Below are 18,310 nucleotides of genomic sequence, written 5' to 3'. Positions count from 1 at the left end.
ATGTGCCTCTTGGCCATCTGTATGTCTTCACAAACTCTTTTTATGCCATCTCTGATAGAGGATCATCTAACCCTACCTTAAAAGGATCCAGTAATGTGGAGTATAAGATTTAAAGACAATCTATTCCATTAATTGATAGCTCCAATTGTTTTTAAAAATTACTCTTTAGAATTGAAATTTGTTTCCCTTTAATTCTGAACTAAATGACAATGCAGATTAAATCTAATTATTTGATGATAATGACCTTGTCCCCTTTTCTCTTAAGTCTTATGAAATCTTTTGCAATTCTTTATTTTGATGCTTGAAAAACCTAAGATATTTTAATAGATCAATTAAAAATGGAGAGATTATTATAAGACTTCATTTAACTTTTCAAAAACTTTTTGGAGGGCTTCCCTGGTGGCGCAGTGGTTGAGAGTCAGCCTGCCGATGCAGGGGACACGGGTTCGTGCCCTGGTCTGGGAAGATCCCACATGCCGCGGAGCTGCTGGGCCCGTGAGCCATGGCCGCTGAGCCTGCGCATCCAGAGCCTGTGCTCCACAACGGGAAGTTTTTGGAAACTAATTTTATACTGTAGATGTTCTCAGATAATTCATTTTGTCATTTTATGGTGATAGTCTTTCTTTTTTAAGAAAAATGTCTTAAGCTTGCACTATAAAAAGGCACTATTATTTGTATAGAAAATAATCCAGAGTAATTGGAAAAAAATTCATTTTGCTTAGCTATTAAAAGAGCTGGATTTATATTCGTTTTCAAGCCTTTTAAGGTGTATTTGCAAATTTGTTATGCTGTTAATATAAAGTTTTCTGAATAAATACCTCAAGAATGTTTATCCAGAGGTGTTTCCATTCAGGAGTCCTTTTCAATACGCTAATTTGAATTGTACAATTCCGTTATAGGGAATACTAAATTCTGATTCCCTCTTAGTGAAGGAATCTATTTTCAACATAGTTCATGAACTTTTAAGAAGCATGTGATAACCTTAGAGATTCTGTTGTTCATTTCTTTCTTTTTTTTGTTTTCAGGTCAGTAATAAGAGGTTTAGAATGTTAATAAAAATACGTGCCCAAAATCATTCAGTTTGCCTACTGGCAGAGCCTGGACTCATACTCAGTTTTCATAACTTTTCATGCTTCTGCCTTTTGTATTAAATTGAGCTCTGACAGCTTTGTCTGAGCCTAGCCAGTGACTAGAATCCCACTATTGTGTCTGCTAAACTTGACACTCTTGAAAGGCAGGTGCTTTGCAACACTCATCTTGGTCTGGTTTGTACCAGGAGGTCAATAAATGTTTCATGGATAAATGCTTTGAGTCAGCATGTTTTATTTTTTAAAATGCTTTTATTTTTCTTCTTAATACCAATTCTTTTGCCTGGAACACTTGAAAAATAAATTTTAACTATTATTCTTTACTCTTGTTGCACTTCAGGTTCACCTGGATAGCTTTTAAAATAATATGGGAATGGCATTAGTATTAATATCCCCATCCTTACTGATTCTAATGTGTATCCAGAATTGATGATTACTGCTCTCTGATAATCTAATCTTTTATGTTCCTTTTTCATCAGGTGTTTATTGAGCCACCTACTATATGCTAGGTGCTGTGCACTGTTAAATAACTCTCAGGGGCACCATTCACATAAAATATAGAATGAGAATTAGGAATACAAAGATAAGATGCTTCTGCCTTCATGTCTTCTCCTATTTAGACATCATTTGTGTTTCACAGGAGCATGATTTGTTTTCTCCAGATGTTCTGTAATTTGTGGGTGGCGGTATTAAAATGTAATGCCTCAGACTAAATATGATGTTTCAGATATGATGTGAGCAGTGCATAGTTCTATAATAATGCTGAATTCATTGACTTAGACACTGTATTTTTATTAATGCAGCTTCAGTTTGTATGGGCACACCTCAAAGATATTGTGGGTTCAGTTCCAGACCACCATAATAAAGTCAATATCACAATAAAGTGAGTCACACGAAGTTTTTGGTTTCCCAGTGCACATAAAAGTTATGTTTACACTATACTATAGTCTGTTAAGTGTGCAACAGCATTATGTCTAAAACAAAGCAACGAACTTACCTTAATTTAAAAGTACTTTATTGCTGAAAAAGGCTAAACATCATCTGACAACACAAGGTTGCCAGAAACCTTCAATTTGTAAAAATCATAATACCTGCAAAGTGCAGTATAGCAAAGTGCAATAAATTGAGGTATGCCTTCATTACCTGTTTCAGCAGCTGTTTCTGTTCACTTATATTAACTTATGGTAGACTAAGGTCCTGAGAACTTTTTTTCTAATTTAATTTTATTTATTTTTTTATACAGCAGGTTCTTATTAGTTATCCATTTTATACATATTTAGTGTATATATATCAATCCCATCTGAGACCTTTTCATGCAGAAAAGTTCTCAGGTCAGGTTTGCTATAGTCTTTGCTAAGATTTATCCTTTGCCTTTAATCTTTGAGTTTTACGTTATTATTTCAAATCATTTTAGATAAATCGAAATTATGTGATATAATTTTAGAGATATATTTTCCCGGGAACAAGATTTAGCCTCAAGATATAATTAAAATCATACCTCAGGTATAGCTAATAATTAAAGCATACATATATAAATGGAGAAAGTAAAATTTCTAATAAAATATTAATATACTTGATTTTTTCTATTAAATTTTATACCACCACGTTAAAACATCTAGGTGAAACAATTTGATGTTTAGAGAATCTTAACGTGGAGTTACTGGTAGGTTTTTATTTTTCTTTTTCCAAATGTTATCTTGCTGTTTTAGGCACAACCAATGTCATTATCTTATTACAGTATGTCTTAGTCTGTTTGGGCTGCTACCAAAAAACAAAAAAATACCATAGACTGCGTGGATTAAACAATAAACATTTATTTCTCACGGTTCTGGGGGCTGGGAAGTCCAAGATCAAAGGGCTGAGAGATTCATTATCTGTTGAGGACCTGCTTTCTGCTTCATAGATGACTGTCTTCTCAGTATGTCCTCCTATGGTGGGAGGGGTTAGGGTTTCTTTTATCATAAGGGCACCAATTCCATTCATGAGAGCTCTGACCCTCATAACTTAATCGCCTTGCAAAGGCCTCACCTCGAAATACCATCACATTGGGGATCAGGTTTCAGTATATGAATTTTGTGGGGACACATTTAGTCTGTAGTACAGTGTGTAATACGTAACATTTTTTTTTAACCCATGTTTTCTGTTCATTATAGATACAATGACTATTCTACAGACCTTATTTCTTCTTTTTTCCTATGTCTAAGTATATCTTTAACTTAACTAGCCTGCATTAGTCAGTATCTCTTGATTTGGAACATTGAAAGGAGTGCTTAGAAAAAGAGTGTCAGAAGCAACTCATGTTCTTTTTACATCATTTTCTAGTTCCCAAATAATCATAGTGAGTGTAAGCCCAGTAGCCATCTCAACAGTTCCAGTGATGTGAAAACAAAACTTTATCTGTGAAATATGTCTAGTGGTATATAAAGATTCTCTTGTTGTGAGAACTTCAGACCCTCTAAGGAGGAAAGAGATCTGCTTTGGAATTATTAATTTTTAAATAGGAATGACTGTTCCCTAACTTCTATTTTAAGTTTGACGCAGCCCATTTTCTTATACTAATCATCTTTTTGAGCTTTCTTCTTCAACAGTAATTTTAACTGAGAACTCAAAGCTTTTGGCATTGGCCACAGTTATAATCAGAAATGGTCATTCTTTAAAGTACTTCATGTTGTGAAACTAAGCCATGTGGTACTGGAACAGTTGCAAGCTGTGGCTCTCAGATGTGGAAAAATAACACACTTTAACCAACTATTTCTCAGCTACATATATCTGCTACATTATGTGCTGGTTTCATGCTGTAATCTTAGAAATCAAGACAGAATGAGCCAGTTCTTTCTGGCAGAACCCTGTAAAAGTACTGATTTGTTTCTGGTCAGGTCTGGCTTTTTGCTTTTATTCACTGGAATGTCAATTCATTATTTTCTGTAAAAGATTCTTTTTTGAATGGAAATTCTGACTGCTATTACCTTGTCTTGATTCTGCTAAAGAGTATAGAAGTAGCTACTAAGAGAGTAGAAGTCGGAAAGAGAAGGTTGCAAGATACAGGATGAAGAAGTGAACTATTTACAATTAAACTTTTATTTATATCCTTTTTTTTCAGTATAGTCTTTTCCTATTGAACTTCTGAGTATTTACTTTGTTTTTGCTTTCTAGGTGATGGGAATTGCAGTGATACTAGAGGCTTAGAAATTGCTATAAAGCAACGTGTTGATGATGCACTCACTTCAAAACTTCCAATGTTTTACTTGGTCAACAGACCTCATATTAGTTTAGTACCTTCTGCATATCCATGTCAAACAAACTTGGAATATAAATTCCTGAGTCTGAATTGGGCACAAGGGGACATTTCTTTGGAGATTGTGGATGGCCTAACTGGGAAGACCACCGAAAGGTTAGCGTCACTAATTTCTTCAAAAATCACATATTAAGCAAAACAATACATTTTAATACGATTTTTAAAAACTATCTTGTTTTTTGAATACAATTTTTTAAATTGTGATTAATAATAATAATAGTTATCAAGTGTGACTATGTTGCAGGCATTGTACTAATTAAAAAACTTTTTTTCCTTATGAGAACACAGGCCTGGAGAAGTTATATAATTTACCAAAGTTACATAGTAAATGGTAGAGCCAGCATTCAAAATCAGTCTCCAGATCCTTTGTTTCTCCAGTGATCATTAGCAAATAATGTATTTGTTTTAAAAATTCAGTTTTTCCTACTGAATCTGAATGTCTGGATTTAGGGCTCCGGAATCTGTATTTTTGACAACTTTCCCAAATATTATTTATGTACACTTGAGTGTGAGAACTATTGTACTATGTTATACTGCTTTCTTATAAAAACCTTGTGGGTTAGGTGATATTGTTTTTTTTACAGGTAAAGAAACTGAGATTCAAGCTAGTTTAAATATCTTGCTTAAAGTCACCCAACTATTAAGTGACACAAGTAGGATTCTGATCTGGGCGTTTTATTTCCAAAGCCTTTGTTCTTAGCCATAATACATTAGGCCTTTTAGGCATTTCTTTGTAATATCCCTGTCATTGATTATCAAGTAAAACTAAAATCCTCCTTTTAGTGTGAAAATACATTTATAATGTGGTAATGAATAATGTTAAAAGTTTAAGTGCCTAAATTTGCTTTCTTTATGAAAGACAGATTTAAATTAAGATCACATACAAATGTTTCTTGGTATGAACTCAGTCAAGCATACTATTGATTATTTCAACTAGGATGAATTATACTACTTATGCATTGAGTCAGCATTAAGAAGTGTATTTCTGTTAATAACAGACTACACACATACAAACAAAACAGGTCTTCTGTGGAAGACATTAAAAAACTATTTACTGAGGGACTTCCTGGTGCTCCAGTGGTTAAGACTCCATGCTTCCAATGTGGGGGGCATGGGTTTGATCCCTGGTCAGGGAACTAATATACCCCATATGCCTCATGGCAAGGCCAAAAAATAATAATAAAAAAACTGTTTACTGAAAACATAATAGTATAACAAAGATGAAATTAATGTAAAATGAGCTTAACTCATTTATTATGGCTAAGTGCTTGCCAGGTGATTGCAAAGAAAGCAGATATGATCTGATTATTCATCCCCAAAGCATTACATAAGGCAAAGGACACTTTAGCAATATAATCCACGAAGAAGAACAGTTCTGAGTAACTGCAGCAAATAACATAGTATCAACCTTCATAAAGCAGAAATTACAGAAAATAAAAGGATAAATAGAATACACTATTAGTTGAGGCAATAATTCACCTCTTTCAGTTCCTAGTAGATTGAGTAAACAAAACAATAAGCAAGAATATAACAGTCTTAAATAACAATAAGGTAGATTTGATTAATTTCTTTAAAACTCTGTACCATAAAATATAAAATATACCTGCTTTTCAAGAACCTGCAGAACATTAACAAAAATTGACCATATGTTAGGCCACAAAAAAAATCTGAAATTCTAAGAAGTAAAAGTGATGTAGGCAGTGTTTTCTGATTGTGATGCAATCAAACTGTAAATAACAAAATCAGAATATTTAGAAACCACTTTCATTGGGAAAAAGAAGTTCTCCAACTTTTGGCTCAAAGAGGAAATATAAAATGAAATCACAGAATATTTAGAATATTTAGAAAACACAGATATATAGTGCATTGCATTTCAGAACTTGTAGGATATATAGCTAAAGCAAAATGAATGGAAAAGCCAATTCTTTAGATGCTTATAGCAACAAATAATGAAAATAAACAGAATGAAGAAGTTCATAAAACTAGAAATGTAAATTAAAGATCTAGAGAACTGAAGAAGTTAGAAATGATCATAAAAAAACTGATTCTGTGAAAAAAATCAGTAGCTAATCTCATATATACTAATGATAAAGGAGTAATTACAGAGGAAATTAAAAGAAGTCATAAGAAACTTCTTTGCCCTACCATGCAAATATATTTGAAAATCTGGGTGCAATGCATATATTTCTAGGAAAATATTTTTCTGAAATTGGTACAGAAGAGGGAAAAATATCTAACATTATTTTCTTGAGAAAGTTACCAAGAAGGCGCCCTACCTCTTTTTCAAAGAAAACACCATTCTGAGGTGGTTCGGATTAATTTTATAAACCTTTAAATAGCAGGAACTTCCAGTGCTATCTAAAAAGATAGAAAACATTCAAATATTTTTATGAAGCAAGTGTATCATTGATACTTAAACCTAATAGAAGATTGCTGTCCCCCTACCACAAAAGTTACAGACCAAGCTCACTTTTATATTCAAGCATAATTGCTAAATAAAATATTAGGAAGCAGAACCTTAAAATAATATATTTTATACAATAATACCAAGTGGAATTTTTTCTAGAAATGTGAGAATAAAATAATAAAAATAATACCAAATTAGAAACTTGTATTAATATAATTTGTCATATTAATTGATCTAGGGAAAAACACCATATATTCATTTTTATAAATTCTAAGAAGACATGTAATACAGCTCTACAACTACTCTAGATAAAGATACTCAATAAAAAAGGAATAGATATTTTTGTTAAGGGTAAAATATATCTTTATTAGTCCAAAAGTGCCATCATGATTAATGATGAAATCTCAGAGTCATTTCTACTAACATCTGAAACAAGACATGATTGTTTACTGTTATTGCTGTTATTTAACATGTTATTTAATGCATTTGAACAAAAGAAAGAAATGAGAGATATAAAATATTGGAAAGGAGGAGGTAAAATTACGACTTTTTGCATATGGTATCATTTTATACCTGAAAAGCCCAAGAGAATCATCTAAAAATCCACCACCAAAAAAAGGTATGATGGTGGAAAATTAATATATAGAGATTAGTACATTTCATTAATAGGCATTTATGTTAACTATTGCTGCATATAAACTATCTCAAAATTTAGTGACTTAAAACAACAACCATTTATTGCTGTTCAAGTCCTTAGGTCAACTGAGCTAGATTTGGTCGGGCTCTCCCATGTGTCTGGGGTCCACTCTAGGTCAGCTGTAGGGCATCTTGGCTGATCTTAGAGGGACAGCTGGGCTCTGGTCCATGTGTTCTCTCACCTTCTAGTAGACCAGTCTTAGGAGGCTCACATGGCAGAAGAAGGGGTCCCCAGAGAATGAAAACACAAAGCCTCTTGAGGCCCAGGCTTGGAACTGGCACATAGTCTATTTTATTCACCAAAACAAGTCACAAGGCCAGCCCAAATTCATGGGGAGGAGCAATCAGCCATAGTTAGTGATGGGAGAATCTGAAAAGTTACATTGTAAAGAGCATGGAGACAGGAAGGAATAAAGGATTTTGGCAATTTTTGTAATCTATCAGGAGAACAACTAATGAGAAGATATAATGAAGGGAAAGAGTTACAATAGCAAGAAAGCTCATGATCTGTGGACCCACTTCTATTAGAAACATAGAAAAATACATATCTATATGTGCATACATACATATATATGGAGGGTGGTGAGGTGAGTGTGTATAATTTACTTTTTTAGTGAGTCAAAATTTACAAAGAGTGAAATGTACAATTTCATGAGTTTTTATATTTATATATATTTATATATTTATATATTTATTTATTTATATACATGCCTGTGTAACCATTACCCCAGTCAGAATACAGGACATTTTCTTAATTTCAGAAAATACTTTTTTGCCCTCTTCTAGTCAATCCTTGGTAGAACCACTGTTTTAATTTGGATCACCATAGATTAATTTTGCTTCAAACAAAAGAAATGTTCCAAATATCCATCCTCTGCTTTAATTTTTAATGCAGTACTCTGATAACTTAAACTATAATTTCATAAAAGAAATTAGCTTCAGAAAGTTAAATATTCAGAATAATTTTATGTAAAAAAATTTCACTATATGCACTGTACATAATTGAGATAAATATTTGTAGATTCTGTGTTGATTTTAATCCCTACAAATGCCAACATAAATACTGAATAATGATTAGTGAATGTTTCATTCTTTTCTATTTCAGTTCCCCATTTAAAAGTGGTGTGTCAATGGCAAGTCGGCTTTGTAAGGCTGCAATGTTAAGTCGATTTAACCTGCTTGCCAAAGAAGCTGAAAAAGAAGATTTACTTGAAGCTAGTACATATCATGCAGCTAAGGTAAGTCTTAAAAGGAATGAAGCTAATCACCGAAATAAAAATTTAAGACAATAATAATGTGGTAATTTTATAATGATGATGATACATAGCAAAAGTTGAGTAAATAGTTCCTGAAAATAAGAGGTTACCATGTAGTGGTAAAATTAATTTTTAAGTGAACATGCTGGAAATTGGATATGTAAATAAGTGTTGCCCCTGAAAGTAGCTACCTCAGTATGGTGTGTACCTACTTTGACAATATTGATCAAAACCTACTGTCATACCCAGAGGAACAAAATGGTAATAAAATTTCTTATGTATATGATATTAGCTATGTTAACGATAGTATTTAAGTGTTCTAAAATGATATATTAGTATATTCATATAAATTAATTTGCCTATCTTAAAATTGTGAAACACCTTTAATTTGAGTTTGTGATTTGGGCTTAAGTGATGTAGGTAGTCTTTTTCTATCTTTAAATATATATATTCTTTTTTTTAGTATTACGAACATAATTTATGTTGAGTAGAGAATTTGGAATTTTCTTTTTAAGTACAGAAGGAAAATATTACTTGTAAATCCACCTACTACTCAAATATAATACTCTAATCTTGTAATGTAAGCATGTTATTTCAATTTCTTATCATGTATTTATATTTTTGTGTATGCATATATTTTAAAATATTAAGCTTATATTATATATGCTTGTTAATCTGATTTTTTCATTCAACATACTAAGACCTGAGCCATTTCATAATATGTTATATCCATGTTATCAAATTATTAAATACAAATTGTTTTTAATAACCTAATTTCAGTTTCAGTAATATAGTATTATGTGAAAGTCTCTTAATTTCACCAATATCTTAATACTCAAACTGTATAATTCCATCCTGTAAAGCAATTAATATTAACTGTAGGTTTGTTTGTATATACAAACATTTTTAAGTATAAAAGCTTACCTAGACAATTTCGGGTTTGGGCATAAAGAGGTTGCAAGTCATCTCTGTAAAAAAATATAAAACTGGACAAAATTATCAGGGGAAAAAACCCCTTCTCACAACTCTGGAAATTAACTAAAGGCAGAAAACACAATGAAAAGTGTATACTCTTGTAAAACTCTTAGAACTTTGGGTAAGAACAGCAGGAATTTGTGGCACCTTTGCCCAAAGCTGTTCCTGTTCTCTCTCCTTCCTCTCTGCTAGTCTGAACGGCAAGAACTGTAGTTTTATCAGATTGAGAATGCCACCAAAAGTAGTAGATTTTCTGCTAGAGGGGATGAACTTGATTTGTGGCAGAGGGTGAAAATTTGTGACTTTTTCAACTAAATGTGCCAAACCTGGTAGAGGAAAATAATGGAGAAAATCAGTAACTTCGCTGGCCCAAGGTTGCAGTCCTTGGGGCAAGTGGTATACCAGTTAGTAACTTAACAGGTAGATCTTGGAAGTGAAAGAGCCATGGAAGGGTTGAGAGAAATTCTCTATATATCCTTGGCTGACTGAGAAATTACACTCATGTGCAATGCAGACTCAAGAGAACCTAGTAAAGAGTGAAAGTGTGAAATAGAACTGCCTGCAACATTAAATACACTGTACCACCCACCCCTCCCCAAATGAATTGATCAGAAAAAGGTAGAAGCCTTTTAGGTTTAAGGTGTTTGAGCATAATGTCTGCTGAAATCTTTTCCTTATCACTAAGCTATTTGTTTATCACTAAGCTTTGCAGATACAGGGTAACCCCTAGGAAGCCAGGCTAAAACATAACAAAACTGGAAAGAGACAGTACACACCATGGGGAAAACAGATCTCACAATTGCAGCAAACTTAAAAAAAATAAAACAGAATCCAGAGTTGCTACAATATATTATCTAAAAAGTCTGTTTCAACCAAAAATTATGGGATATGTAAAAAACAGGAAAGTAAAACCTATACTCAGGAAAAATAACATTCAATAGAAACTGGTTCTGAGTGGATCCCAATATTGAATATAGCAAAGGTTTCAAAGCAGCTATTATAAATATGTTCAAGTAATTAAAGGAAAATACAACAATGTTTCAGTAAGTAGGTAATCTCAGTAGAGAAATAGAAACTACAAAAAGAAAAACCCCAAATGAATATTCTAGGATTGAAACAATATATAATAACTGAAATGAATATAATTCTCTAGATGGGTCCAACAGTACATTTGAGATTGCAGGAAAAATATCAGTGGACTTTGAAGATAGATCAAAAGAAATTATTTTAAAGGACAGAATGAAACAGGTTAAAGAAAAATGAACAGAACTTCAAAGATTTGTGGAACAGTATTAAGTGTACCAACTTATGTTGGGTTGCCTCCGTTTTTTAAGTAAAAATAAAAGACACATTTTTCATTTTCACCAAGAACTTGATTGAACAACATATTCACCCTTTTGTTCCACTACCTTCTGCCATTTTTCGGGCAACTTCATAATTCCATCTTCCCAAAACTTTCTTTTCGAGTAGAGAACTGCTCTGTGTACCTTTTACAGTCTTCCAGGGAATTGAAATTTTTTCCATTAAGAGAATTTTGTAAAGAGCGAAATAAATGAAAATCCAAAGGTACAATGTCTGGTAAATATAGCAGATGAATCAGAACTTCCCAGCCAAGGTGTAACAGCTTTTGCCTGGTCATCAAAGAAACATGCTGTCTTGCGTTATCCTGATGGAAGATTATGCATTTTCTGTTGCCTAATTCTGGATGCTTTTCATCTAGTGCCGCTTTCAGTTGGTCTAATTGGGAGCAGTACTTGTTGGAATTAATCATTTGGTTTTCTGAAAGGAGCTCATAATGGAGGACTCCCTTCCAATCCCAGCATATACACAACATCAACTTCTTTGGATGAAGACCAGCGTTTGGTGTGGTTGGTGGTGGTTCATTTCACTTGCCCCATGATCTCTTCCGTTCCACATTATTGTACAGTATCCACTTTTCATTGCCCATCACAATTTGTTTTAAAAACGGAATATTTTCATTACATTTAAATAGAGAATCGCATGTGGAAATACAGTCAAGAAGGTTTTTTTTGGCTTAACTTATGTGGAGCCCAAATATCAAAGTGATTAACATAACCAAGCTGGTGCAAATGATTTTCAGCACTTGATTTGGATATTTTGAGTATGTTGGCTGTCTCCCACATGGTATAACTTTGATTGTTCTCAGTGAATGTCTTGATTTGATTGCTGTCAACTTCAACTGGACTACCTGACGGTGGAGCATCCTCCAGCGAGAAATCTCCAGCACCACACTTCAAAAACCACTTTTGACACGTTTGATCAGTCACAGGACCTTCTCCGTACACTGCACAAATCTTTTTGTGCATTTCAGCTGCGTTTTACCTTTCTTGAAATAATAAAGCATAATATGCTGAAAATGTTGCTTTTTTCTTCCATCTTCAGTATTAAAATGGCTACACAAAAATTCACCAATTTTGATAAGTCTTTTTTTAAATGCACGATGATATGACAGCTGTCACATACAATCTAACAAAATTGTTTTGAATGAAGTTGAAGACAACTAAGTGATACTAGAGCCATCTTACGGAAAAAAACCAAATGAACCTTTTGACCAACCCAATGCTAGGAGTCCTAGAAGAAAAGGAGAGAGAAAAGGGATCAGGAAAAACACTTGAAGAAATTACTAAAAATAACCCCATATTTGAGGAAGAATATTAACAGATCCAAGAAGCTCAAGAAACCCCAAGAAAGAAAGATATAAAGATTCATACCTAGATACATCATAGTCAAACTGCTTAAGACCGAGACAGAGAAAATCTTGAAAGCAGCAAGAGAGAAAATAGTTATCAACCATAGACCAATACATTTAAGGCTGATTTCTCATTAGCAGTAATGGAAGCAAACCCAGAAGAGCCAAAGCAATCTTGGAAAGGAACAAAGTTGGAGGATTCACACTTCTTGATTTCAAAGCATACTACAAAGCCATAATAATCAAGATAGTATAATACTGGTATTAGTATAAACATATAGATCAATGGAATATAATTGACATTCCAGAAATAAACCCTGGCAATTATTATGGTCAAGTGATTTTTAACAAGAGTGCCAAGATCATTCAGTGGGAAAAAATAGTCTTTTCAGTAAGTAGTCCTAGGATAACTGAATATCCCCATGGAAGAGAATGAACTTGGACTTCTACCTCATACTATATACAAAAATGAACTCAAAATGGATAGACCTACGTAAGAGCTAAAACTATAAAACTCAGAGAAAAACATAGGAGAAAATATTTGTATTCCTAAGTAAGAAAAAAGGCTTCTTAGATCTGATAACAAAAACACAATCCAAAAGAGAAAAAAAATAGTATTTTAAACTTCATTAAAAGTAAAACTTTTGCATTTCAAAAATTATCATTAGGAAATTTGCAAATCATATATTTAATAAGGGACTTGTATCCAGAATACACAAAAAACTTTTGCAACTCAATAATAAAAAGACAGATGACCAAATTTTTTGAATGAGCAAAGGATTTGAACAGACATTTCTACAAAGAAAATTTTAAAATGGCCAATAAGCATATGATGTTCAACATAGTCATTAGGAAAATGCGAATGAAGACCACAGTGATATACTGCTTTACACACATTAGGACATAGCTGTAATAAAGAGTGACATTAACAAGTGTCAAGAATGTGAAAAAATTGGAACTATCATGCATTGCTGATAGGAATATAAAATGGTACATCTACTTTGGAAAACAATTTAACAGTTCCTCAAAAAGTTAAATATGAGTTATCATGTAACCCAGGAATTTCACTCCTAGGTATATGCATAAAAAAATTGAAAACACTTATCCACACCAAAACTTATACATAAATGTCTGTAACAGTATTCATAATACAGAAAAGGTAGAAACAATCCAAATGTTCATCCACGGATGAATGGATAAACAAAATGTGGCATGTCCATACTATGGACTACCATTCATCCATAAAAGGAACTCTGAAGTACTGATACATTCTACAGTGTGGGTCAACCTTGAAAATGTTAAGTGAAAAAAGCCAGCCACAAAAGGTTGCATGTATGATTCCATTTATATGAAATGTCTATAATAGGCAAATTCATAGAAACAGAAAGTAGATTACTGATTTCCAGGGGCTGTGGGGAGGAGAGAATGAGGAGTGACTGCTAATGGGTCAGGATTCCTTTAAAAACAAAAGCAAAATAAAAACATTGCCAGGTAGACAAAAATTAAGAAAATTTGTTGTTAGCAGAACTTCTCTAGAAGGAATTCCAAAGGAAGTCCTTGAGGCTTAGAAGAAATTATACCAGATGATAACAAGTCTACAGGAAGGAATAAAGAATACTATAAACAGTAATTATGTGGGTAGATATAAAAGATGTGTATATTTTTTTCTTATTTTCTTTAAAAAACCAAAGTTGTTTAAAATTATTTTAGCACTGTATTATTGAATTTTATAATGTATGTAAGTGGAGTATAAATGGCAATAATAAAGGACAGAGAAAGAAATGGATCAATATTGGAACAAAGTTGCTATATATTAGCAGGATTAAGTCAGTATGAATCTGAAGCAGACTATGGTAAGAGAAAGAGGCATATTGTAATTCCTAAAGTAGCCATGAAGAGAACAGCTGGAAAACTACAGCTAAAGCATCAACAGAGGAATTAAAATGGTGTACTAAGAATGCATTTTTAAAAGGACTAGAAGGCAATAAACAAGCAGAGAAATAAAGGACACAGGACTTGGAAAATAAAGTGAAATGGCAGACATAAATCCACTATATCAATAATTACATTAAATTTGAATATTCTAAATGCTCCAGAAAAAAGACAGAGATTTTTCAGATTGGGCTAAAAAGCAAGATCCAACTGTATACTATCTGTAAGAGACACATTAAATTCAAAGACACAAATAGATTGAAAGTAAAAGGATGAAAAAAAAGACATACCAGGCAAACAATAGCAGTAAGAGAGCTGGAGTGTTTACATTAAAATCAAACAAGTACACATCAAGATGAGCAATATTACTGGAGACAAAGGGTAACGTGTTATAGTGGTAAACGGTTAATACATTAGGAACATACAACAATTATATAAGTATATGGGTATAACAGCAGAACCCCAAAATACATAAGCAAAAAATGACAGCATTTAAAGGTGAAATGGAGAATTCTACAATTATAGTTGGAGGTTTTAATGTTCCTCCCTCAGTAATTGATAGTTCAACTAGACAGAAAATCAGTAAGAATATAGAAGGCTTGAATAACACTACAAACCAACCAGACTAAACACTATACACAACAGCAGAATATACATTCTTTTCAAATACACATGAGGCATTCTCCACTATAGGCCATATAGGCCATAAAGCAAGTCTCAATAAGTTTAAAGGATTAAAATCATACAAAGTATGTTCTAACTACTATGGAATTAAATTAGAAAACAACAGAATGAAATCTAGAAATAATTATACATTTGGAAATTAAACAACTTCTAATCCACAAGTCAAAGAAGAAATACAAAGGAAATTAAGAAATATCTCAAATTGAATGAAAATGAAAATACAGCATATTAAAATTTAGAGAATATAATCAAAGAAGTGCTTAGAAATGCATAGCTTTAAATGCTTATATTAGAAAGGAAGAGAACCATAAAATCAGTTATTTAACCTTCCACCTCAAGAAGTTAGAAGAGCAAATTTAAAACAAAAAATGAGAGAATAATATAGGATGGGTTGGAAATTAATGAGATAAAAGACAGGAAAATCAATAGAAAAATCAATGAAATCAAAAGCTGGTTCATTGAAAAAAAATCAAAAAAATTCATAATACTTTAGCTAGACTAAAGAACTAAGAAATAACTGAGAAATAAGAGACAACGCAAGTGATCAAAATCTTGATGAAAGAAGAGTCATCACTGAAGACTCCAAAGCTAAAATAATTATAAGGAAATACTATAAACAACCTTTTGTCAACAAATTAGACAAGTTAAATGAAACGGATGCATTCCTAGAAAGACAAATTACAAAACTTGACTAAACAGAACATCTGAATTGAACTAAAGTAAAAAAAAAATTGAATTATTAGTTAAAATTCTTAAAGAAAAGCACAAGTGCAGTTATGGGTTCGCTGGTGAATTCTACCAAACATAACAGCAAAAATTAACATAAATCCTACAAAAACTGTTTAATAAAATAAAGGAGGAGAGAATGCTTCCCAACTCATTTTATGAGGCCAGTATAATAACCCTGATACCAAAAGTGGTCAGAAACATCACAGGAAGTGAAAACTACAAATCAGTATCTCTTAGGAACATAAATGCAAAAATTATTCATAAGATATTTACAAACCAAATCCAGCAACATATAAAAAGGATTATACACCATGACCAAGGAGGTTTATTCCAGGATGCAAGGGTGATTTAACATCAGAAAATCATTTGATGTATTATGTGAATATATTCAAGTTCAAAACCCACATACTTATCTCAGTAGATGTACATAATGCATTTGACAAAATCCAACACCTATTCACAATAAAAACACTGAATAAATAAGAAATAGAAGTGAACTTCCTCAACCAGGTAAAGGGCATCACTGAAAAACTACAGTTTACCTGACAATGCTGAAAAGCTGAATACTGTTTCCCCTTCCCCCAAAGATTGCTCTCACCACTTCTAGTCAGCATGATCTGTAGGTCCTAGGTAGAGCAGCAAGGCAAGGAAAAGGAATAAAAGGCATCCAGACTGGAAAGGAAGTAGAAAAACTGTCCTTATTTCTAAATGATATTGTATGTAAAATATCCTCTGGAATCTACCAAAAACAACTGTATTATATGTGAATTTAGCACACAGTGTAAGAACAATATAGAAAAATAAATTGTATATTTATATACTAGGACTGAACACCCCAGAATTACACTTGAGAAAAAAATTTCATCCACAGGAGCATAAAAATAAACTTAGGAATAAATTTAATAAAAGAAGGTAAGACCTGTACACCAAAAATGATGAAACATTGCTGAGAGAAATTTAAAAAGACCTAAGTAAGTGGAGAGATGTACCAATTAATAGATTGGAAAACTCAGTGTTTTTAGAATGTCACTTCTCTCCTAAATAATCTATGGATTCAGTGCAAGTTCTATCAAAATCCCAGTAAGCTTTTGTGTAGAAATTGACAAGCTGTTTCTAAAATTGTTACGTAAAATCCAAAGGACATAGAAGAACCAAAACAATTTTTTAAAAGAACAAAATTGGTAGAGTACCCTACCTAGTTTCAACAACTTACCATAAAGCCACAGTAATCAAGACAATGTATTGATGTAATGATAGACATATAGATCAATGGAACAGAATAAGAGACCAGAAATACACCCACACACTTACGATCAATTGATTTTGTACAAAGGTACAAAGTAATTTAATGGGAGAAAGAAAAATCTTTTCAACAAATGGTGCTGGAACAGTTGGGTATCTGTGGGCAAGCCAGAAAATTAACTTAGACTTATATCAGTCATACAAAAACTTCAAAATGGATCATAGAACTAAAAGAGGTAAAAACTATAAAAACTTCCAAAGAAAATGTGAGGAAACATTTGTCTTCCTAGCTTAGGCAAATTTTTCTTAGATATGACACCAAAAGCACAATCCATAAAAGAAAAAATTGATGGACTCCAGAATTTAAAACTTGGATTAAGAAAATGAAGATACAAGCCACAGAATGGAAGAAAATACTTGCAAATCATACACTTGACAAAGGTCTTAGATCTAGAATAGATAAAGAACTCTTATAACTCATTATTAAGTGGGCAAACAACCCAGTTTTTCAAAGTGGCAAATAATATCTACAGATGGCTAATACACATATAAAAGATACTCAGCCTGATTACTCATTAGGGAGATGCAAAATCAAACCACAATGAGATACCACTGCACACCTACTAAAATCCAAAAGACTGACTACACTGGGTGTTTTTGCGGAGAAACTAGAAACCTGTCGCACTGCTGACTGGAATGTTAAAATGGTATAAAGCACTTTGGAAGACAGTTTGGCAGTTTGTTATGGAGACAAACATATACTTACCATGTGATCCAGCACAGGTGATTTTTATTTACTTCTGTTTTCTCTATTTTCAAGTTTTCTGTAATGAGTATGATTACTCTTCTAATTAAAAATTAAGAAAAATTGTCTTTTAGGAGTGTTGGGAAGGAAAATTTTTAGTTTCAAAAACAATACTGAGGAAAATGGGAAATTAAAAAGATTTTTCTTAATTTTTAAAATGTCAAACTAAAGAAAGAAGATTAGGGCTACTTACTTTTCATAAGCCTAATTCTGCCTATATTCTATAATTCAATATTTTTTTCTTTCTGTAGCATATGTCTGGATCCTATCAAGAAGCTAAAACTTTGTTGAAATCCTACTTACAGCAGCATGGCTATGGCTCCTGGATTGTGAAATCTCCCTGTATAGAGCAATTTAGTATGTGAATTAATCCATTGTCATGTTAAAAATCGTTTTTTTTCATGTGTTTTGACTACTAAAATTTTTTTTTAAATGTTGGTGGTTTTCAGCTTTTAAAATCAGAGTCATGCAACAGCAGTGTTCAGAGATTG

The 18,310-nt window shown here is 32.6% G+C and overlaps 1 protein-coding gene across 2 annotated transcripts in view; it reads left to right on the top strand.

Annotated features, from left to right (window-relative positions):
- The window catches only part of ADAD1 (adenosine deaminase domain containing 1), a 44,975-nt gene extending 26,791 nt beyond the window's left edge, over nucleotides 1–18,184 (top strand). For both annotated transcript variants that reach the window (XM_030864323.2, XM_030864322.2), the window contains exons 9-11: nucleotides 4,242–4,479; nucleotides 8,592–8,724; nucleotides 18,071–18,184. In XM_030864323.2, the coding sequence (XP_030720183.1) occupies nucleotides 4,242–4,479; nucleotides 8,592–8,724; nucleotides 18,071–18,184 (485 nt within the window). The remainder of the gene's footprint in view (nucleotides 1–4,241; nucleotides 4,480–8,591; nucleotides 8,725–18,070) is intronic.
- Nucleotides 18,185–18,310: the final 126 nt, after the last annotated feature.

Source organism: Globicephala melas, chromosome 5, assembly GCF_963455315.2.
Source record: "Globicephala melas chromosome 5, mGloMel1.2, whole genome shotgun sequence".
NCBI lineage: Eukaryota > Metazoa > Chordata > Mammalia > Artiodactyla > Delphinidae > Globicephala > Globicephala melas.
This window is presented reverse-complemented; position numbering and strand designations above follow the sequence as displayed.